Source organism: Callithrix jacchus, chromosome 6, assembly GCF_049354715.1.
Source record: "Callithrix jacchus isolate 240 chromosome 6, calJac240_pri, whole genome shotgun sequence".
Classification (NCBI taxonomy): domain Eukaryota; kingdom Metazoa; phylum Chordata; class Mammalia; order Primates; family Cebidae; genus Callithrix; species Callithrix jacchus.
Genome location: NC_133507.1, coordinates 151,551,839 through 151,576,384, shown reverse-complemented (window position 1 = coordinate 151,576,384; position 24,546 = coordinate 151,551,839). Strand labels below are relative to the sequence as shown.

The 24,546-nt window shown below is 42.7% G+C and overlaps 1 protein-coding gene and 1 non-coding gene across 2 annotated transcripts in view; both read left to right on the top strand.

The window, feature by feature from the left end:
• The window catches only part of SLC16A14 (solute carrier family 16 member 14), a 34,775-nt gene extending 19,382 nt beyond the window's left edge, over positions 1-15,393 (top strand). Inside the window, exons 3-5 of the mRNA XM_035306011.3 lie at positions 210-353; positions 3,391-4,368; positions 12,896-15,393. Coding sequence (XP_035161902.1) covers positions 210-353; positions 3,391-4,368; positions 12,896-13,047 — 1,274 coding nt within the window. The 3' untranslated portion in view covers positions 13,048-15,393. The remainder of the gene's footprint in view (positions 1-209; positions 354-3,390; positions 4,369-12,895) is intronic.
• On the top strand, positions 11,087-11,227 carry LOC118154828 (U4 spliceosomal RNA). The gene has a single exon (XR_004745087.1). It is a non-coding gene; the product is annotated as a U4 spliceosomal RNA (small nuclear RNA).
• Positions 15,394-24,546: the final 9,153 nt, after the last annotated feature.

Sequence of the window (24,546 nt, the reverse complement as noted above, 5' to 3'; positions counted from 1 at the left end):
CTTGAAAACCTAGAACTTTGTGCTCTCTGATGAATTATTTAAAAGCATCTTTGCATGCTAAAAATGTTTCGCATATAAAGCAATGGGGGCTTTCTGTTTTATCTAACAGCTCTAATAACGTGTTATTCTTTGTCTTCACATGAAGATTTGTAAGAAAGAATGAAACTGAAGTGCCACTAGTCAATTCCTTTTCCAATGCTCTGTGACAGGCCCTTTCATCGGCTTGTTCATTAACACCTGTGGGTGCCGCCAGACTGCGATCGTTGGAGGGCTCGTCAACTCCCTGGGCTGGGTGTTGAGTGCCTATGCCGCAAACGTGCATTATCTCTTCATTACTTTCGGAGTGGCAGCTGGTAAGCATGTGGCTTTTTTTAAACTCAATTTTAAATGTTTTTTAGGACATCTTGGCAATGGATTTAATTGTGGAGAAAAGAGACACATGAAAACATTCTGCTCTGTTTCTTCCACCCCACTTCACCCCAAACCCTCCCTACACTCCAGGAAATACATTATAACACTACATTTTAAGGCCGGGCACGGTGGCTCACGCCTATAATCCCAGCACTTTGGGAGGCAGAGGCGGGTGGATCACGAGGTCAAGAGATCGAGACCATCCTGGTCAACAAGGTGAAACCCCGTCTCTACTAAAAATACAAAAATTAGCTGGGCATGGTGGCGCGCACCTGTAGTCCCAGCTACTCGGGAGGCTGAGGCAGGAGAATTGCTTGAACCCAGGAGGCGGAGGTTGCAGTGAGCCAAGATCATGCCATTGCACTCCAGTCTGGGTAACAACAGCGAAACTCCATCTCAAAAAAATATTACATTTTAATATGGTTTAAGTGGGGAAAGCCCGCCTAACAAACAACAACACTTGACCTGCCTTATAGAATCAAATTACATTTCCATGTCTGGTTTAAATGCCAGTACTATCTCCAGGGGGAGCAGGAAAAGGAAGGCAGTAATGCTGACTTAGGTGAACAGACCAAAGATTAAGGAAATTACATCGGTGTGGTGTGGGAAATAAGCTAAACAATAGGTCAGGCATGGTAGCTTATTCCTGTAATCCCAACACTTTGGAAGGTCAGGAGTTCTTGAGGTCAGGAGTTCAAGACCAGCTTGGCCAACATGGCGAAACCCTCTCTCTACTAAAAACACAAAAAAATTAGCCAGGTATGGTGGCACATGCCTGTAATCCCAGCTCCTTACCAGGCTAAGATATAAGAATAGTTTTGACCCAGGAGGCAGAAGTAGCTGTGAGCCAAGATTGTGCCACTGCACTCCAGCCTGGGTGAGAGAGTAAGACTCTGTCTCAATAATAAAATTTCCTGCATGAAAATAGAAAAGAGAAGACAAAAATAGATAGGTAAACATTAAAAAACAAAGATTAAGGAAATCAGCAATGTTCATTTACTCTTTAATAATCATTTACTCTTTTAGCCCTGTTTAAATTCATAAAATAGCATAAACCACACATATATGTAGAGACTAAGAAGCAAATCTAGAGTACAGTTAGTTTGTCCTTCCCCGGTGAAGAGGTTAATATTGGCTGCCACGCACCACAATCTGCATATCCATTCTGCAAAACATATTCCCAGCCACAATTTTCTTTATCAACAGGTAGTAGGATTCACACAGATGAGCAATTACTTGTACAATTGCATTTTAAATGAACTGACTCTAATTTGACTTTCTCTTTGAGTACAGAGCTACAAGGAATGTGTTAGCATAAGAGTTAAAAATTAGCTTGGAATTCTGGGTTTTCTTTTTTCATTGTTATTCTCTGTGTGACTTTGGGCAAGTTACTTAACCTACTTATACCTCAGTTTTCTTATCTGTAAAATAGCTGTAATAAAGAGGACTCAGTTAACATGGTTGTTGAAAGCATTAAATGACATAATTTGAATAAAGCACTTAGCAAAGTGCTCAGTAAATGTTAGCTAATAGGTAAATATGGTATTGATATGTATATATAACAGATAAGCTTAAGTATGTATCTTTCAATAGCAGGAGAAGGTGAACAGAATAACCTACTGTCCCTATAAATCTCCAAGTTGCTTCTTGTAATATGTATCTATACACATACACACAGAAAGCACTTCTGTATCCTCTGAAGCATCGTTTTAAAGCCATTGATTGAAAGACCTGAAAACAGTTTTTTTCCCTCATTAAACATAATACATTTTTAATATTTCTGTTTGAGTAATAATTGACAATGATAAATATTTGTGGAGTAAAATGTGATGTTCTGATACATGTATATATTGTAGAATGATTAAATAAGGCTAATAAGTATGTGAGGCGATATCCATCATCTCAGCAAACTGGAAAGGGTGTGTCCCAAACGCATAATATCCATCACCTCACATACTTATTTATTTGTGATGAGAACATTTAAAATCAACTTTTAGCAATTTTGAAAAATATATAATACATGATGACTAATTGCAGTCACCATGCTGTGCATGTTCTAGATCACTAGATCTAGAACACAGAACATACTAGATCACTAGAACATACTGCTCGGGAAAAAACAGGTTTTAAAACTGTCAGATGTTGGCCAGGTGCAGTCGCTCACACCTGTAATCCCAGCACTTTGGGAGGCCGAAGTAGGTGAAACTCGTGAGAACGGGAGTTTGAGACCAGCTTGGGCAACATGGTGAAACTACGCCTCTACAAAAAAGTACAAAAATTAGTCACATGCGGTGATAGTCCCAGCTACTTGGGAGACTGAGGCAGGAGGATCATCTGAGCATGGGGAGTTCAAGGCTGCAATGAGCTGTGATTGCACCACTGCATTTCAGCCTGGGCAACAGAGTGAGCCCCTGTTTCCAAAAAAAAAAGTCAGATATTTTCCCTGAGTGCATTAGAAACTCTTTCCTGTAACAGTCCAATGAATAGCACTCGCACTGGGGTTTTTGTGTTATAGGTGAGGAATAAACACTCCTTTTGCTGAGACTAAGGAGTCAGGTTGGGGTCTCTGGACACACAGTGCAATCAGGGGAGGCTTAAGACAGCAGAGCGTCTCACAGAAGCCATTTGTTCTTCCAGCCACTAGCTAAGCACATGCCGTGTGTTAAATACACGTCCTGCCTGCCTGGAGCTTTTATTTTTCTGATGTGAGAATCCTGCTTCATTTTGTTATGGGAGGATCTTGTGCTGCAGAGCCTGTTGGGAAAAATGTTGGGCTAGAAACCTGCTTGGGGAATGGTCTTTCTGGTACTTATCCCTGGGAGCTGCTTTTTTTTTTTTTTTTTAATAATCACTATTATTTCTTTGTTAGAAATAAAAAGCAGAGATAGATGCCAAGTAAGGAAACGCAGATGATCTTTGCTGCAAATTCTGGATATGGCCTCTGACGTTGCACTGTGTCTTTTCTGTCCGCCTGTGCAGGCCTGGGCAGCGGGATGGCCTACCTGCCAGCGGTGGTCATGGTGGGCAGGTATTTCCAGAAGAGACGCGCCCTCGCCCAGGGCCTCAGCACCACAGGGACCGGATTTGGCACGTTTCTAATGACTGTGCTGCTGAAGTACCTGTGCGCGGAGTACGGCTGGAGGAATGCCATGTTGATCCAAGGCGCCGTGTCCTTAAACCTGTGTGTTTGTGGGGCGCTCATGAGGCCCCTCTCTCCTGGGAAAACCCCAAATGACCCAGGAGAGAAAGATCTGCGCGTCCTGCCGGCGCACTCCACGGAATCTGTGAAGTCGAACGGACAGCATGGAAGAACAGAAGAGAAGGATGGTGGGCCCGGGAATGAGGAGACCCTCTGTGACCCGCAAGCCCAGGAGTGCCCCGATCAGGCCGGCCACATGAAGAACATGTGCGCTCTCCGGATTCTGAAGACAGTCAGCTGGCTCACCGTGAGAGTCAGGAAGGGCTTCGAGGACTGGTACTCCGGCTACTTTGGGACGGCCTCCCTATTTACAAATCGAATGTTTGTAGCCTTTATTTTCTGGGCTTTGTTTGCCTACAGCAGCTTCGTCATCCCCTTCATTCACCTCCCAGAAATCGTCCATTTGTATAACTTATCGGAGCAAAACGACGTGTTCCCTCTGACTTCAATTATAGCAATAGTTCATATCTTTGGAAAAGTGATCCTGGGCGTCATAGCCGACTTACCTTGCGTCAGTGTTTGGAATGTCTTCCTGTTGGCCAACGTCACCCTTGTCCTCAGTATTTTTATTCTGCCATTGATGCACACGTACGCTGGCCTGGCCGTCATCTGCGCACTCATAGGGTTTTCCAGTGGTTATTTCTCCCTGATGCCCGTAGTGACTGAAGACTTGGTTGGCACTGAACACCTGGCCAATGCCTACGGCATCATCATCTGTGCTAATGGCATCTCTGCGTTGCTGGGACCACCTTTTGCAGGTAAACTCTCTGAGGTTTTAAGAGCTCAGGGTGCATGTAGATACAGTGTGTTATGTTATAAAGTTCAAGATGAAGAAGGAGGTTTCCATATGTGTACGTGTTCCTTTTATCTTTTCATTCCTGCCCCCTAAGTTCTCATTTATACATTTTAGCAAGCTAAAGGCCATTCTTTTTGGGTTTGTTTTGTTTTGTTTTTTTGAGACAGAGTCTTGCTCTAGTGCCCAGGCTGGAGTGCAGTGATGCAATCTCGGCTCACTGCAACCTCTGCCCGCTGGGTTCAAGCGATTCTCCTGCCTCAGCCTCCCAAGTAACTGGAATTACAGGCATGCCACCACGCTGGGCTAACTTTTTATATTTTTGGTAGAGACGGGTTTCACCATGTTGGCCAGGCTGGTCTCGAACTTCTGACCTCAAGTGATCCAGTCACCTCAGCCTCCCAAACTGCTGGGATTACAAGCGTGAGCCACCGCACCCAGCCAAGGCCATTCTTTTATGTAGAATGTAGATGAATTTTACCCACATGATCCTAACCCACATGATGAAGCAGCCAGGCTGGTAGAGTGAGGAAATAAAGCAGATAGGGATGACGGAATACTGCAGGGCTCCTTATCCATTTGAAGAAGGCAGCCTCTGGGCAGTTCCAGCTGATTTCTGTCACCAAGAAATACTGAGAACTGTTCCCAGATCTTCTGTTGTGGTTTCTCCCTCAAGGGAAGCTAAGAATCTGGACTGTTAGGTGGCACTAACAGATTTCCAAAACAGCATGTGGCAAGTGTGACAGAACACATCCATGGACTCAATCCAGCCCTACATTCACTTCCTATTGTTGCTATAATAAGTTGCCATAAATGTATGGTGGCTTAAAACAAAAGATTGGCCAAGCACGGTAGCTCAGACTCACAATTCCAGTACTTTGAGAGGACAAGGCAGGAGGATCACTTGAGCCCAGGAGTTCAAGACCAGCCTGGGCAACACAGCCAGACCCCATCTGCATACACAAACACAACACACACACACACACACACACACACACACACACACACACACACAGAGTACAGATTTATCTTATTGTTCTCGAGGTCAGCAGAGCTGCGTTCCTTCTCAAGGCTCTAGCAGGGAATTTGTTTCCTTGTCTTTTGCAGCATCTAGAGGCCAGTTTCATTCTTCTGTGCTTGCCTCTCTCTGGCTCCGTCTTCTCAGCCAGCAGTGTAACATCTTCCATCTCTCTCTGATTCAAACTCCCTGCCACCTCCTTTGATTTGTAAGGGTGCCTATGATTACGTTGGGCTCATCTGGAAAATCCAGGATCCTCTCCCCCTCCCAGGTCCTAACCTAATCACACCTGCAATGTCCCTTTTGCCCTATTAGCTCACATATTCACAGGGGCCAGAAATTAGGACTTTGGCGTTTCTGGGGGTAAGAGCATTCTGTCTACCACAGGCCCAGAAGCCACTAGTTGGCAACACCTAGGATACGATCTCTCTCATGTATTCAATTCATTCGCAAGAGGCAAATTCACCAGAGAATGTGGTATTTGGCATACCAGAAGCCATGGGCACCAAGGAATCTTGTGTCTGGGCCGGTGCCTTTGTGGAAAGGCAATTCAGCATTGGGCAGGTAGACTCATACCCCAAGACACCAGGTACTGGGTGAAGATGACAAGGTCTATCTTCTGTCTGAGAACTGGAGGCAGGTCTGGATCGAATGCAGGGGCTGGGGCAGATTGCCAACACAAAGGGGCTCTCTGGCGGTGGCCATCAGACAGACAGCCAGGGCTGGTGGTGGTTGTCAGAGCTGCTAGAGGCTGTGTGCAGAGCTTCGATCTAACCCAGTGGAGCCTCACCTGTTGAGAAGTCCCCTCCCCCCAACCCCTCCCACCCCAACACCCTCCTGTCTGGGCCCTCTAGGCCTTAGATGCTGATATCCTCTGGCAGGAATATCTCTTCCCAGTGGGTGGGGGAATCCCATCAGTACAAGACAAAGCCCTCCCTGCCCCCTTTTTTCCCAGTCTTTCTATAAATTCTAAAGTCACCTCCTCCCTTAAGGCCCCCACTGGCAGAGAGCTTATGCCAGCAAACATGCTTTTATTTATTTATTTATTTATTTATTATTTTTTTAGAGCGAAGACGGAGTTTTCGCTCTTGTTACCCAGGCTGGAATGCAATGGTGCGATCTCGGCTGACCACAACCTCCGCCTCCTGGGTTCAGGCAATTCTCCTGCCTCAGCCTCCTGAGTAGCTGCGATTACAGGCACGCGCCACCATGCCCAGCTAATTTTTTGTATTTTTAGTAGAGACGGGGGTTTCACCATATTGACCAGGATGGTCTCGATCTCTTGACCTCGTGATCCACCCACCTCGACCTCCCAAAGTGCTGGGATTACAGGCGTAAGCCACCGTGCCCGGCCCCAAACATGCTTTTAAATCCCTCCAAGAAATCATAGACTTTTGCCTACACAGCACACAACACTGGCAGTTGGCTGACTAAAGGTTTAAAGTCCGAGAGTCACTTTAGGAATCCCCAGGGCTACATATAGGCCTCCTCCTGGAGCAAGCTGCTCCTGTTCTCTGCCTGTGCACAGAGATGAGATGCAACATTTTTAGGTGACAATGACTACAGCAGTGGAGCAAACAGTGGCAGTTGAAAAGCCTAAAATTGCTCACTGATCTCATCATGTAAAATTCTCTATCAGGTCAAAATGCATTTGATTATAACGTTCTGACAATGATAATTTAAACAGATTTCTGTCACATAACCAGAAATACAGAGTTCGGGGACTGGAAGATACTGGGGCAGTGTCTCAGAGATCCTCTTGACCCTTTCCTCATGCTAACTGCCTCATGGTGACACAATGGTTGCTGTATCTCCACCCACTGCATCATCGTTTAACAGGGAGAAGGAAGTGGGGAAAGGCTCAGTCCAAGCAGAATTCCACTTACATCTGATTGGTCAGAACTACATCACAGCTGGTCCAAGCTTCAGGGGGAGCTGTGAATGGAGTATTTTGCTTTCCCGTCTCTATAGTAGAGGAAGCAAAGGAGAAACGAATTGGGATTGGAGGTTGAATCAGTCAACCAATGGTGCCTGCTAGAGATGTTAAACTTTCAGATTAGAGGCATGGGGCATAGTAGTAGCTCCTCCACCCTCTTGCTGGAGGTCCTTCAGATACATCATATGCAGAAATGGACTCTGTCACTGATGGTTCTTTGCACGATCCAGGGGTACTTTCTTCTAATGGGCAGGCTGGGGTTGTTTTGTATTAATCTGTCAGATTTCAATGGAAGCATCACAACACAACTGTGAGGTATGGCATGAGTAATTTATGATCAGCGTTAGTCAAAGCACCAGAGTTTGCCAGGATAGTTTCCTTATCCCATCCCTGTGGTCATGGGCTATCCACTCATCTGCATTCTAGTGAGCGTCCTTGAGTGAAAGAGAAAGGAATGATAAGTAGAGCAGGGAGTGATACCCAACCCTCAGTCATCAGATCTTTTCTCTTAACTGCTTGAAGATTCCTCCCTGGAGGTGGATTCTATAGAGCAATGGGATCCACCATGAAGGGTAGAAATTGTTGTATTAAAGGTTGGGAGTCTTCTACGATGGGTATCATATGCTGCTATGAACACCCCAGAGTCAACATTCTGATGTGCCTGTCTAGGCCAGCAAGCTAAAGGGGACTTTCTTTTTTTGCATTTGTTGATTTCTTCATCTTCCATTGATTTCATGCACTAAGGAGTGATGAACAACATTCATTGGCTACCTGCATGATGTTTAATTTATTGACTTTCTAGGCCAAGGAGCCAACATTGCAACGAGATGCAAGCCAGCATTTATATACACTGTAGGGTCAGAGTAACTGGCGATATGAGTGAGTACATGACCATTAAACTCTTGCTAGAAATTTGAGGTGCACTAAAAATTACTTTGCAGCTGGGTTTGCTGCAAGGAAAATTACTGTTCACATTATCTTTTTTAAAAAAAAACTTTTTGAGAATCAGAGATATTGAACAGACATTTCAACCATGTCATTCAGTAGCACAGACTTCTTGATCTAATTTATTTATAATATTGTTGGGCATTTCATTCAACCCCTTTAAAGATGTAATAAAAGCCTGGGTGTGGTGGCTCATGCCTGTAATCCCAGCACTTTGAGAGGCTGAGGCTGGCGGATAAACTGAGGTCAGGAGTTTGAGATAGCCTGGCCAACATGGTGAACTCTCATCTCTACAAAAATACAAAACTTAGGTGCCTATAATCCCAGCTACCTGGGAAGCTGAAGCAGGAGAATTGCTTGAAACAGGGAGGCAGAAGTTGCAGTGAGCTGAGATCACACCATAGTACTCTAGACTGGGTGACAGGAGCAAGACTCCATTCAAAAATAAGATAAAATAAAATCATGTAATAATAGTAGATACATTCCTAGATGTTTCAGTGGCAAAAACTCGGCCATCAGATTTGGCTGACCAACATTCTACACACCTCTCCCATTCACATAAAATCGAACACCTTAATAATTTGCAATGTTTTTCACCAAAAGCTGGGGCCCCTTATTTAATTAATAAAAAAAACAGCTATTAATTATTTGACAGAATCAAATGAAAAGAAAATGCACTTTAATAGGGAACCAGATTTTACTTCGAAGCTGTAGGTTTGAATTGGTGCTTGGATGAGGGTTGCCAGGAATCTCGGGTTCCAAATCCAGGAACTGAGGTCAGACCTCTAGGAGGGCTGGTGAAGGATGAAGGAGGAGGGAAGCTTGTGGGAACTGTCTTCTCTCTAAAGGAGTTGTGTCAACATGTGCTGAAGCTCAGAGTCCCTGGTAGAGTCCAGTCTCTCCTGACCTGCTTTACATCTGACTGGGTTTGAATTCAAACTAGCAGAAATATTAAAACAGGCACCAAAAGGAGATGGTAGGATCCAGAGTTATTTATAAGTAAATCCTAAAGGTATATTGGAGAAAACCTATGGGATTAACATAACATGAAATGTATGACTACTCCTACAATTTATACTATGTTAAATTGTTCAGTGAAGTTGAGTATGCTTTTTTATTTTTATTTATTTGTTTATTTATTTTTGATATGGAGTTTCACTGTTCTGACCCAGACTGGAGTGCAATGGCACGATCTCGGCTCACCGCAACCTCCGCCTCCTGGGTTCAGGCAATTCTCCTGCCTCAGCCTCCCGAGTAGCTGGGACTACAGGCACGCGCCACCATGTCCAGCTAATTTTTGTATTTTTAGTAGAGATGGGGTTTCACCTTGTTGACCAGGATGGTCTTGATCTCTTGACCTTGTGATCCACCCGCCTCGGCCTCCCAAAGTGCTGGGATTATAGGCATAAGCCACCGTGCCCAGCTGAATGTGCTTTTTTAAAAAAATTGACATGAGTTACATTTGAAGCTTGGGCATGTGGAGATGCTCTTACAAATGCTTATATTTTTAGAGGAAAGAGGACAGTTGTTTACAAAAAAAAAAATAATAATGAATTTGGCTGGGCACAGTGTCTCACTCCTGTAATCCCAGCACTTTGGGAGGCCAAGGCATGTGGATCACCTGAGGTCAGGAGTTTGAGACCAGCCTGGCCAACATGGTAAAACCCCATCTCTACTAAAAATACAAAAATTAGCCAGGCATGATGGCACATGCCTGTAATCCTAGTTACTCAGGAGGCTGAAGCAGGAGAATTGCTTGAACCTGGAGGGGCAGGGGGTGGGGGATGATGCGGAGGCTGCAGTGAGCAGAGATCATGCCTCTGTATTGCAGCCTGGGGGACAGAGTGAGACTCTGCCTCAAAAAATAATCATCATCATAATAATAATGAATTCAATTTAAGGCTGTAACACTATGTAATATACTTAACAGACTTTTATATATATATATATATATATATATATATATATTCTGCAGAGTAAAGATGAAGGATGGGGTGGCGGAAGGGAATCCTAGGGTGCTGCTCCAAGGGTGATGGTATTTATTACTGTCCCACCCAGAAGGGGGAACAGGACATGTTCAAACAAGGAGCCAAGAGAAATGTATTTGAAATGCTAACAAATTCAGCATGGCTTGTCGTGGTGAGCAGGGGAGAAAGGTAGGCAGAGACCACATCACAGAGCCTAATCAACCACTTCCAACAAAAACGAAATAAATAGTCTAAACGAAATACAACTTAACTTTCCAGCCAGTAGGATTTTGTCCTATTTCCGAGGTTCATGCTAAGCAGCAATAATAGTTCGACTTGTTTCAGCCACTGGTGGTTGTTACTTACAGCCATCCTTTCTGCCCTCAATCACTTGATGATGTGGAAAGCGAGGATTTAGCCATTAAAATGACCTGGTCGGCAGGGTTCGGTGGCTCATGCTTGTAATCCCAGCACTTTGGGAGGTCAAGGTGGGTGGATCACAAGGTGAGGAGTTCGAGACCAGCCTGGCCAATATGGTGAAACCCCATCCCTACTAAAAATACAAAGTTAGCTGGGCATGGTGGCGCACACCTGTAGTCCCAGCTACTCGGGAGGCTGAGGCAGGCGAACTTCTTCAACCTGGAGGCAGAGGTTGCAGTGAGCCAAGATCGTGCCACTGCACTCCAGCCTGGGCGACAAGGGTGAGACTCCGTCTCTAAATAAATAAATAAAATGACCTAGTCAGCTTTCATATGAGATGAGTGGAGTATGAGAAACTCGTTTGTATTTATTGCTTTTTTTTTTAATTGTAGATGACAGCTTTGCGCAGTGGCAGTATCGTAGCCAATGAGGTTTATCCAAGGCACGATTATTGCTAACTGAAAACTTTTCCCAATACCCCGCCATGACGACTTGAAATATAGTTGGCATTGGCAATTTTTGACAGTCTCTATGGAGACTGAAATTAAAAAGAAAGAAAATTGTAGTTAGTCCCGTCATGTACTCTAGGTAACAGACCACTCTGCATTATCTGCAAGTGAATTCTTCATATTGTCCTAATTCACAATTGTCCACAGTTGCCAACTGGTAACACTGAGGAGAAGTTGGGTGTGTTTTTGTTCATATGTCAGTGTCAACGTGCCTTTCTTTCTGATTCAGTTCTGAAGCTGAAGCATTATTTTTGGATTATGTTTAATCTTTTTGTCCCCCTTGTCTCCAATTACAGATGAAAAAAAGATAAAGCATTTTACTCATCCACTTCTAAAGAGCCAGATTTTTTCTTTTCTTTTTTTTTTTACATCAAATAACAAATTCAAAAACTTGGTTTACTTTTAAAGTTTATCCAGAATTCATGCCTTTTAGCTTGTTGCTTTAAAAAAAAAAAGATTATAAATTTGTAAGCTACTGTTTGTTCTGCTTTATGAATGCCTTGACTGATCCCTGTAAATAAGTAATCCAGGCACATACATCTTGCACTACATAGAATAAACAAAGAGATACAGAAAACAACCAGGAAGTCAGAGGGACTGGTTTACACCTTTCTCAGTTGCTTTTGTGTGGCTGTTTCTTGATGGGAAATATTTAAGTTGGATTTATGCATTCATTTGCCAAGTAGATTTTTTAAAAGATGTTTCTGAAAAATGGACATGGAATACTATGTTTGGTCATAAAATCTTAGTTTGCATAGTTGGCTGTGTGGGAACTATGACACGTGATCCATTCTTAGAATTAATTACTGCAGTATAGGAAACATATTTCATAGATTCTGAGACTTTTTTTCATATTTTAACATCTCTAAAATTAGAATGCCTTTTACAAAGTCCTGAGGAAATATTGAGTCATATTTGAATTGACAAGGATATTTATTTCTTACTGATAAATAAAATATGGCACATCAGTGTCTTAGAATTCATGAAATATAGTGGTATTTTACAGGATGTCTAGTAAAATTATTATATTAAGGTGTTGGATTATAATATTAAATTATTATTTGAAAATAGAATAATTTAGTCAGCACCCATGACAGTATCTTGGGCCACTTAGGATTTTATAAATGTAAATATTAAAGTTTTATGATTGTAAATGTGAATTTTATAGCAGCTGAAGATTTTGATTCTTTCTAGAACAGATGTTTACCCTCAAATATTTCAGAAGTATTGAAAGTTCAAATGTCTTCTGCTCAGCCTCTTTTGATACACACTAAAAACTTCAGAATCATTTTTGTAGGTTTTAGAAAAGATTCATGTTTGCACTTGTGAAAAAAGAAAATCATTGGATTCGCTTTTCATTGCTGGCCTTGTGCATGCCTTCAAGTGAACCAGAAGGTTTTCCCCATGGGTCCACTGGGAATTGCTTCAAATGCCTTTCAAAGCACCCAAGTGGCTTAAAAAATGAATGCTGCCCTCCCCTGGCAATGGGGGGAACACTGGTATATAGCATACCCTTAAAAATGGCTAAATGAAAACAAGAAAAGGAAAAGAAATGGATAAATGAAACATTTTATTGGTATGAAATGACATAGAGATTCTTTTAGAAATATTTATAGCAGCAATAACGCCTGTTTTATGCTCTTGACTTTTATTTTGTCAACTCCATGACACTGAATATATTCTTTTTTGTTTTGTAGGGTGGATCTATGACATCACGCAAAAATATGATTTTTCCTTCTACATATGTGGTTTGCTTTACATGATAGGAATACTCTTTTTACTTATTCAACCGTGTATTCGAATTATAGAACAATCCAGAAGAAAATACATGGCTGGTGCACATGTTTAGTATCGTGTAATGTCCCACGTCAGGTTTCAATGTAATACTCACGCCTACCTCGCATGGTTGCTGTGAGGCGCCTATGGCAGGACCTGGGAAAGCACTTTGTACGGTAACTGGCACCGTCATTTGTAAATGCCATTGTCACAGCCTCATTTCTAAGCAGCACTGCCTCTCTGTTTGGGGAGACACAATGCTGGAAGATATTAAGGACTACATACATTCTGGAGATGACAGTGTTGTTCCAAAACAGCCTGTTAGCCCTTATAAAAACCACTCTCTTGTCATCTACTGGGACTAGGGTTTTAAATACAGCTCTTAAAACAAAAACAGGGAATAAAAGCTTTTCAACTCAGCCGCTTCTTTGCAAGACAAAACTGAAGTATCTGTGTGCTTCCAGAAAGCTGCCAGATCAATGGGTTTCAAGCACAAGAATATGACTGGATTTCAGAAATTAGTGATTACAGGGAGATATTGACCTACAAGCATCAAAGGCATGCTCTAATTCCACAGGTAATACAATGTAGTACAATTAAAGAAACACGGCTCGTATTTTTATGAGGGAATTCTGTAGCTAGGGATTGTGATTCAGAAATCCTCCTCTCAAAGAAGGCATTTGCCATTAATCCTAATTCAGTGTTATCCAGTTATAAATGGAATCTTGAGACAAAACCTTAACATAAGAACTAACATTAATGATGTCCTTTGCAGAAGTCATATTTGTGCGCACAACATTAAATCAAGGGCTACAATTCAAGCACTTTTATTCATACCATTGGCCTCTTAGATGATAAGCATGATCTGGGGCCTCTAATAGTTTTTTCTGAGTTTCTTCTGCCCAAAAAATATAATGTAGAACTAATTGCTAACTGACAAATAAAGTTAATAGTTAAATCAACTGCAGGGAATGTTACTAATCCAAAATATAACACTATCAAGTTGTGAGGGGGATAAGTGGAATCCCCTTAGTACAGATGTCTGTGCCACCCCTGACATTGGAGTAGTGATAACAGATAGCCCATCTCTAGAGTACAGACCATTCATTTGCCTGAGCTTGGCACAGTTTTAAGTTCTCTTGCTTGATTTCATACAGAAGACGACTGTGATCTGTGACATCCAATAATGCCCTTTCTTTATCTGAGATGTCTATTTTTCTAAGCCAAATGTTTTTCAGACTGCAGAATGTTCTTCCCAGAATTGTTTGAAATTTCTGGCTGCCTTACTTGTTTACACATACTTTTTAACTATTTACATTTCTACTCGCAATTTGATCATCACACACAAACAAATCCTTGAATATCATTGCCAGTGTCTTAGGTCAAATTTATCTAAAGCAAATACAGCCCATTCTCGATTATCCTTGACAATTAGAGGCAGGAATGCTGCTAGGAATTGGAATTAAACAATGCCACCCCAAGTCTAATTTTAGCCAGCAGTTTCAGTTATACTCAACCACGCCCTGCTGGGTTGTTAACAGCTCTCTTTTTGTTTCATCTCCACTATTTCCTGCTCTAATGTCTAGTGGGAGGGGGTGTATAATGAAAGGACCACCACAATAATAAAAGGCAGCTAATGAAAAGGAGACACAAAAGCATGGTTAATATATACACTCAATATTACCTCCAATGACTCGGGAATTGCCCCTAAATTATTATAGACGATAGATTGCATGTCATAATCCATCTGGTTCAACAACCACCTATGTGTTATCATCACAGCTTTGGCTGCTGTTACAGAATCCAGCTCTCTATTTTGATAAAGATAGTCTTAAAGCTGAGGTAATGCTCCCTCTTCTCTCTCTCTCTCTGATTTACCATAGAATTGGGATGATTAGATTGAAACACATGTTGTTGTCTGTTTTAAAACTGGCTACGTGGATTCATTACTTTCCTTTTCTGACTACATCAAATTAACAGAGGCAGTGTTAAGCATTTTAAATGGTGCTAAAGCCAATGTATTTGGATGCTTGCACTGCTGGTTGTGTATCGTCAATATGAACCTTTTAGCCATTGACTCGACTTTAATTACGTCGAGGTTAGACTTGCTCACGTTCAGTTTGTACAGTTGTTTGTAGACTTACTATGTTTTTGAAAGTGGTAACTTCTCCCAAATGAGGAGAAGTTCCCAATGTCAAAAAAAACCAAGACCTGCTTGCAGTATTCATGTTGACAAAAGAGCAAAAGAGAATACTGTAAAGAGTTACTGCAAATATTTCCTGTTCATGTTACGGGCCTTTCTTTGAAGGTATTATAAAGGGTTAACTGTGTATTTGTATTAAGTGCTCTATGGTTTTCCCCTCATGTATCCGAGTAATTTCTATTTACATACAACCAAATAAATGTTGTCCTCTTTGAAGATGGTCAGTGAGTTTTTGTATAAAATTGCTATGTTGTTGGCCTCAAAGAGAAGACTTCTAAAATGTAGCTGGTAATTATTTGTTTCATTCTTTCCCCTGAAAACCTATTTTTCTAGGTGTAGCCACAAACCACCTGGACAGAATCACCTAGAATGATTGTGAGAAGTGCCAAGTCTAAGTATTAAATTTAAAATGCACACATCTTTGAATCCAGCAGTCGCATTTCTAATATCATTTTCTACATATGAACACAGACAAGCAAGGATTTGTTGTTTATGGTTTGTTATATAAAAGACTGGAAACAGCTGGGCATGGTGGCTCTCGCCTGTAATCCCAGCTCTTTCGGATGCCAAGGCGGGCAGATCACCTGAGGTTGGGTGTTCAAGACCAGCCTGACCAACATGGAGAAACCCCATCTCTACTACAAATACAAAATTAGCCGGGTGTGGTGGCACATACCTGTCATCCCAGCTGCTCAGGAGGCTGAGGCAGGAGAATCACTTGAACCTGGAAGCGGCAGTTGCAGTGAGCCGAGATTGTGTCATTGCACTCCAGCCTGGGCACAAGAGCAAAATGCTGTGTCCAAAAAAAAAAAAGTCCAAAACCAATTTAAATAGATAACTGTTATGGCATAACTGTTAAAGTACAGTGTAAAGTATTTTAAAGTACGGACTTCTAATAATACAGTGGATTTATAGAATTATTAAACAAAATAGGCAGATCTATATGTAGAATTCAGAAACAGTCTCCAAGACATAGCGCTTTAAAAAAGCAAAAAGCAAGATAGGCCAGGTGTGGTGGCTTTTGTAATCCCAGAACTTTGGGAAGCCGAGGCAGACGGATCACTTTGAGCTCAAGAGTTCGAGACCAGCCTGGGCAACATGATGAAACTCCATCTCTACTAAAAATACAAAAATTAGCTGGGCATGGCGGCAGGCACCTGTACAATCCCAGCTACTCAGGAGGCTGAGGCAGGAGACTCATTTGAACCCGGCAGGCAGAGATTGAAGTGGGCTGAGATGGCGCCATTTCACTCCAGCCTGAGCAACAGAGTGAGACTCTGCCTAAAAAAAAAAAAAAAAGGCAAGATAAAGAAATATGTTTAATATGCCCTGAATATATGTTTTCATTAGGAAAAAAAAAAGTCATTCATATATATAATAGGCTTAGACTGAAATAGAAAATTGCTGGGAAGAAACATAAAAAAACACTAACAGTTGTTGGCTCCAGAGAAGAAAGTCTGGGGAATAAGTTAGCTCTGACTTTTTTCCGTATCCAAAGTGATCCGTCTGCCTTGGCTTCCCAAAGTTCTGGGATTACAAAATGAAAAAATGCTTTTTCAATTTAAAATTTTTATACAAAATTATTTTGAATGCAGATTCCTGGGCCTACTTAAAACCTAGAGCATTGGGGCTGGGTCCAGTAAATCTTCCTTTCAGATAAGTTTCTCAGTTGATTCTTATGCATACTAAAATTGCAGACCTGGTCTCAACATATAGGGCAAAACTTTCCAATTAATTTCAAATACTTGTCCTGACTCTCTCATTATTTCCTTTCATACAGCATTCTGGTCAATTACTATCTATGAAGGCTTCACAGTTTATCATCTTTTTTTTTAATACTTTAAGTTCTGGGGTACATGTGTGGAACGTGCAGATTTTATACATACATATACATGTGCCACAGTGGTATGCTGTACCCATCAACCCGTTATCTACATTAGGTGTTTCTCCTAATGCTATCCCTCCCCTAGCCCCCAACCCCCCAACAGGCCCTGGTGAGTGTGATGTTCCCTCCCTGTGTACATGTGTGTTCAACTCCCACTTAGGAGAACATTTGTGTTTGGTTTTCTGTTCTTGGTTCAGTTTGCTGAGAATGATGGTTTCCAGCTTCATCCATGTCCCTGGAAAAAACATGAACTCATCCTTTTTTATGGCTGCATAGTATTCCGTGGTATACATGTGCCACAATTTCTTTATTCAGCCTATCATTGATGGGCATTTGAGTTGATTCCAGTTCTTTGTTATTGTGAACAGTGCTGCAGTAAACATATGTGTGCATGTGTCTTTATAGTATAATAATTTATAATCCTTTGGGTATATACCCTGCAATGAGATTGCTGGGTCGAATGATATTTCTAGTTCTACATCCTTGAGGAATTGCCACACTGTCTTTCACAATGGTTGAAGTAATTTACATTCCCACCAACTGTGTAAAAGTTCTTATTTCTCCACATTCTCTCCAATATCTGTTGTTTCCTCACAGTGTATAATCTTTTACTCAGTCCTTTTCCAATCAACAAATGTAGACCAGGCTTCTACAGGAGCAAGGCAGGCTAACGCAAAGCCCCTGCCCTCAAGCAGCCCACATGCATAAGTAACCTGCCATTCCAGTGTAGGAAGAGTGATAACAAATCTAATACAAAAATTAGCTGGGTGTGGTGGCGGTGCCTGTAATCCCAGGCTGAGGAAGGAGAATCGCTTGAACATGGGAGGCGGAGGTTGCAGTGAGTCGAGATCACGCCACTGCACTCCAGCCTAGACGACAGAGCCAGCCTCTGTCTCAAAAAAAAAAAAAAAAAAGTAAAGAAGTGGCACGGTTGTGATTTTCTTTTGCTGAGTTTCCATCCAGCAAGCACTTGGCAATGCCGGCCGAATGGGCTTGTGTGTCCTTCTCAGGGCAGTTCAGTAACTTACCCACTTCAGTGGCTTTTTCATTTCTGGTTTAAAAAGCTGTAAGGATACATTTTGGGCTTTTAACAAACTCATCATATCTACGGTTAAAAGATTCAACTCAAAAAAAAATATTCAACTCCTTTTTTCTTTAAACTGAATGATTCCTCTCAAAGTGATGCCATAACTTGAGGTACCAAAAAAGGTAAACTTTTAACACTATAAAGCCAACGAAAAATACCACTGAGTCATATTTATTCTTTTTTTTTTTTACTAGTTTTTCCCTTACATAAGTTTGAAAACTCCTTAATATGTCAGTTTCATCTTTTTTTAGCATCTTTAGTTTTCAATAGTGCAGCTGTGGGCTAAGAGAGAGATTTCCCGTATCCTCTTTTAAAGCAAATTACTCATTCTTAAATAGAATAAAAATATAAATGTTTCAGTTTTCAATAAAATATTAAATTCTAGAATTCACATTTTAGTAGGGTTTTAAAACTATTTTTAAAAATACTTTTGCTGGGCAAGGTGGTTCACCGCCTGTAATCCCAGCACTTTGGGAGGCCAAGGCGGGTGGATTACCTGAGGTTAGGAGTTCGAGACCAGACTGACCAATAAGGTGAAACTCCTTCTCTACTAAAAATACAAAAATTAGCTGGGTGTGGTGACGGACACCTGCAGTCCCAGCTACTCGGGAGGCTGAGACAGGAGAATTGCTTGAACCCGGGAAGCAGAATTTGCAGTGAGCCAAGATCACTCTACTGCACTCCAGCCTGGGTGACAGAGCAGATCTCCCTCTAAAAAACAAAACCTAGCCGGGCGTGGTGGCACATGCCTGTAATGCCAGCTACTTGGGAGGCTGAGGCAGGAGAATTGCAGGAGGCAGAGGTTGCAGTCAGCCCAGATAGCACCATTGCACTCCATCCAGCCTGGGCAACAAGAACAAAACTCCGTCTCAAAAAAAAAAACAAAAAAAGTACTTTTAAACATTATTTCAAAGTAAGACAACATAGTCTTTTTTGAGACCCTGTCTCAAAAAAAAAAAAAAAGGAATGAATGAAAAGATAAATAATGTCTTAGAATAATGTGATAGTATTATTATGAAAATAGTTCTGACCTCACAGACCACCGAAGGGGTTTTGAGACCTCCCAAGATCCCGGCAGCACACTTTGTGCTAGAAGAATCAGAAGGAGAGATGGCTTAAGTGTGAAGTGGCCCTGGATGCTGGGCATGACTTGGTTAGGGGGCTGGCATGATGACAGGGCAAGGGGACAACAACATAGGTGCAGGTGGGTGCCACCACACCCAGCTAATTTTTGTATTTTTAGTAGAGGCGGGGTTTCACCAGATTGGTCAGGCTGGTCTCAAACCCCTAACCTCAGATAATCCACCTGCCTCGGCTTCCCAAAGTGCTGGGATTACAGGTGTGAGCCATTGCACCCTGCCTAAAACAGTATTTTTAAATGAATTAACAACAGGCACTGAGAAGGGGATACTAAACTAGAAACTCTCTGTAGCAGCTAAGAGAGTAGCTTCAGAAGATGGCCAAGAGAGGCTAAGGAAATGCGGGAATAGTAGAGGATGGGGGAAGCAGTGAGGTGAGAGGAATTGTCCTGGATGTTTGGTGGCTCGGAAGGAGAGAAATAAGAGGACACTGGGAAGGTCATTAGAATGAAGCTTCTTTCAAGGAGAGACTTATATTCTTTTTTTGTAGAGACAAGGTCTCACTTTTCAGTATATTTTTCAGGCTCATCTCAAACTCCTGGGCTTAATCGATCCACCTGCCTCAGCCTCCCAAAGCGTTGGGATTATAGCCTGGTCGATTCCTATATTCCTAAGAAAAGAAAAGGGGGCCAGGTGTGGTGGCTCATTCCTGTAATCCTAGTGCCTTAGGAGGCCAAGACAGGAGGATCACTTGAGGCCAGGAGTTCAAGACCAGCCTGGGCAACATAGCAAGACCCTGTCTCTATTTACATAAGTATTCAAAAAAAGAAAAGAAAGGAGAATCTGTGAAGAGGAGAGATTGAAGATATAGGAGAACAAGATGAGAAAGACCAGAATCCCTAACAATGGAGAGAGGTGAGCCCTGTAAATAAGTCAACTCCTCCCTCTGAAGGTAGAAGAAAGACAAGGTGGGCCCAGGACAGGGAGGTTTCAAGCAGGAGAGAAGAGAAGCTGTGATGTTCACACTGAAAAGCTTAATCTCTGCCAAGTGGGAGGTAAGGCTTAAAGATCCTAGTGGGAGAAGCCCAGGAAATAGATAATACAAGGCCTGTTAAGGCAATGGGTGGAAGCCAAAGGAAGCCAGGCTGGGTCGGTCGGGGTCCGAGGCAGCGCATCTGATGCGCCCCAGCGATGCTCTGCAGGCTGACCACAGTGAAGAGGACATAAATCGCCTGTCAGGTGGACATGCTGCAGGTTACAGGGCAAGAGCGTTTCAGGCATTGAGGGTTTCATTCATCCTGGACTTCAGAGAGGGCAGGCAATCAAGTACAGTCAGGGAGGGGCTACAGGATGAACAGACGGTAGGGGACCCACGTTAGGGCGGAGAGCAAACTGGTCACATCTACATATTCATGGAAGCTTGGAAGTGAGCTTGGGAAATGAGGCAGCTTCTCAAGAAGGTGAGGAGGCTTCCCTCAAGAAGGAATGGCTCCACACCAGAAAGCTCCAATGTGCATGGCGTGGAAGGAGCAGCATTCAAGGTGGGCCAGGCTGGAGCAGGGTACGTGTGGACAGGAGGTCTCCAGCGTCAAAATGTTCGGAGGGGAGGGGATGCTGATGTTGAATTGCAAAGACTGAAAAGGGGAAGCAGTTGTCATCTAGGAAAAGGGAATTGAGTCATGGCAGAGAGCAGAGATGACTGCAATGCGGGAAAGGTGCTACAGTTGGACTGTGAGGAGGGGTTGTGTTGAGGGTCTCCAGTTGGTACTGGGGAGCGAGGTGAGAGCCAATCCCACCTCCTCTTGCATTGTCAGGTGAAATGGAGATACGAGTTTCTTGGCAGGGGCAGATTTCCAAGTGGTCAAGTAGAGGAAAGTGGCAGGAAGAGAGGACTGAGTTTGGAAAAGAACCAGTGAGCTGTATTTACTCACCCTGTTTACTCATCCTGGTAGTTTTCCATAAGAGTGTATGAGCCTCTCAAAGAAGAATTTACTCCTTACTCATTATTTAAATGCCTTAAGACACTTGAGGCAAGGTATGGTAGCTCATGCCTGTAATCCCAACACTTTGGGAGGCTGAGGTGCGAGGATGACTTGAGCCCAGGAGTTTGAGACCAGTCTGGGTAACATGGCAAGACCGCATCTCTGCAAAAAATGCAAAATTATTTGGGTGTGGTGATGCATGCCTGTGGTCCTAGCTTCTCGGGAGGCTGAGGTGAGAAGATGACTTGAGGTCGAGACTGCAGTGAGCTGTGTTTGTGCCATAGCACTTCAGCCTGGGTGACAGAGTGAGACCCTGTCTCAAAAACAAAACTAAACAAAACTTTATTTAAAAATAGGCGATAGGCCGGGCGCGGTGGCTCAAGCCTGTAATCCCAGCACTTTGGGAGGCCGAGGCGGGTGGATCATGAGGTCAAGAGATCAAGACCATCCTGGTCAACAAGGTGAAACCCCGTCTCTACCAAAAATACAAAAAAATTAGCTGGACATGGTGGCGCACGCCTATAGTCCCAGCTACTCGGGAGGCTGAGGCGAGAGAATTGCTTGAACCCAGGAGGCAGAGGTTACGGTTATCCGAGATCGCGCCATTGCACTCCAGCCTGGGTAACAAGAGCGAAACTCCGTCTCAAAAAAAAAAAAAAAAATAGGAGATAATTGGCTGGGCATGATGGCTCATGCCTGTAATCCCAGCACTTTGGGAGGCCAAAGCAGGGGTCACTTGAGGTTGGAAGTTCAAGACCCCAGCATTTGCTGGGTGTGGTGGCTCATGCCTGTAATCCAATCACTTTGGAGGCCAAGGCGGGCGGATCACCTGAGGTTGGGAGTTCAAGACGCAGCCTGACCAACATGGTGAAACCCCATCTTTATAAAAAAAAAAATTAATTAAAAAAAAAAGACCCCAGCAGGGAGAAACCCCGTCTCTACTAAACATACAAAATTAGCCAGCTGTGGTGGCACATGCCTGTAATCCCAGCTACTTGGGAGGCTGAGGCAGGAGAATCGCTTGTGGTGAGCCAAGATCATGCCATTGTGCTCCAGCTGGGGCGGCAACAACAGCGAAACTCCATCTCAAAAAAAAAAAAAAAGCAGTAATTTAGTTCATCAAAAGCTTGGCGTATTCTCTGGGCAACCAATCTCTTGAATGGTCCCCTATTATGTTCAAGGCCCTCCCCTTAGTAATTCAAATGTGACCTGCACAAATCCCATCACCTTTTCAAGTTCTATTGGTAGATATGCTGTTGGCTTTGAAAGGAGAGGTGCTGTGGCATTTGTGGTTAAGAACACAGACTTAATAGGTAGAGATTTGAGTCTCAGTTTTAAGAAACTTTGAAACAATTAACTTGTCCTCTCAGAATAATTAGATGATGCAGGGAATGCAGTCTATGTCATGACGACTATCTGACACTGCAGTGTGAAAGCGACCATAGATAACACATCCATGCTGTTCCAATAAAACTTTATTTATAAAATCAGGAGGCTGGTCAGATTAGATCCATGCCATAGTTTGTAGACCCCCGAGAGAAACGACAGAAATATCACTTACCTTTAAGGATTGCTGTTAAGACTTCAATTGTTTACTATCTGTTTATTTCTTGGCATGTAGTAGACAATAGAGAGAAGTTGCTATTATTATTATTCTGATTTCTGGGGTTATTCCAATGCAGTCTGTGGCCATGGATCAGTGGCTGTAAGACTTTTTGAATGGGCAGAACAGATTTCCTAATTGAAAATAAGTTTGCTAGCTTGGCGTGGTGGCTCTTGCCTGTAATCCCAGCACTTTGGGAGGCTGAGGTAGGCGGATCATAAGTTCAGGAGTTCAAGACCAGCCTGGCCAACTTGGTGAAACCCCATCTCTACTAAAAATACAAAAATTAGCCACGTGTGGTGGTGCATGCCTGTAATCCCAGCTATTCAGGAGGCTAACGCAGGAGAACTGCTTGAATCTGGGAGGCGGAGGTTGCAGTGAAATGAGTTCATGCCATTTCACTCAGAATGAGAGTCTGTGAAAAAGAAAGAAAGAGAGAAAGAGAGGAAAAGGGAGGAAAGGAAAAGGGAGAAGAAGGGAGAAAGGAGAAAAAGGGAGGAAGGGAAAAAAGGGAAGGAAAAGGGATGGGGAAAGGAAGGGGAAGGGAAGGGGAAGGGAAGGGGAAGGGGGAAGAAAAGGAAAAAAGAGAGAGAGAAGGGAGGGAAGGAGGAAGGAAGGGAGGAAGGAAGAAAGGAAGGAAGAGAAAATAATTTTCCTGAATGGAAAACCATGGAAGGAAGGAAAGAAGGAAAGAAGAAAGGAAGGAAGGAAGAAGGAAGGAAGGAAGGAAGGAAGGAAGGAAGGAAGGAAGGAAGGAAGGAAGGGAGGGAAGAGAAAATAATTTTCCTGAGTGGAAAACCATTTTTGAGAGAATGTAGCACAGGTAGTCCTCTGTAGCCCCACCCTGACATCTCCACTTTGCAAGGGCAGACTAATGCTGCCTTGGTGTGCAGATGATCTGATTTTAAAATGAAGTAGAAGTGAAGCTCTTAATTTTATTCTGTAAAATGACAATGCATATTGTTAGGGTGTTAACTGCAAGTGCCATTTTTCTTCCATGTGGTGGCACGTTGTTCACTTGATGTTTTTGCTTTTTTGTTTTTTTTTTTTTAAGAGATGGGGTTTCACCTTTTGGCCAGGCTGGTCTTGAACTCCTGACCTTGTGATCCACCCACCTCGGCCTCCCAAAGTGCTGGGATTACACGCGTGAGCCACCGCGCCCGGCCCCCTGTTTTTGTTGTTTTTTTTTTTGATATAAATTTTATTCTGTGTATTTGAGATTTACAACATGATGTTATGGGATACATAACGACAGTAAAATAGTTACTATAATGAAGCTGATTAACAATATTATCTCTCATAATTCCTTTTTGTGGGTGACAAGAGCAGCTAAAATCTACTTATTTAACAAAAATCTCCAATACAATGCAATTTTAGTAACCTTAGACTTCATGCTGCACATCAGATCCTAGGCATTTCCTGTTTTACATGTTTTCACCTGCATTTCCTCATTTCCTCTCTCCCTAGCCTTTGCCTATGGTAACAACTGTTTCATTATCTCAGCATATCGGAGTGCTTTGAGATATATATATATATATATATATATCATATATATTCCAGGGCCGGGCATTGTGGCTCATGCCTAAAATCCTAGCACTTTGGGAGGCTGAGGTGGGAGGATCGCTTGAGCTTGAGAGGCAGAGATTGCAGTAAACTGAGACTGTGCCACTGTACTCCAGGCTGGGTGACAGAGAGAGACTCTGTTTCCAAAAAAATATATATATATATATATA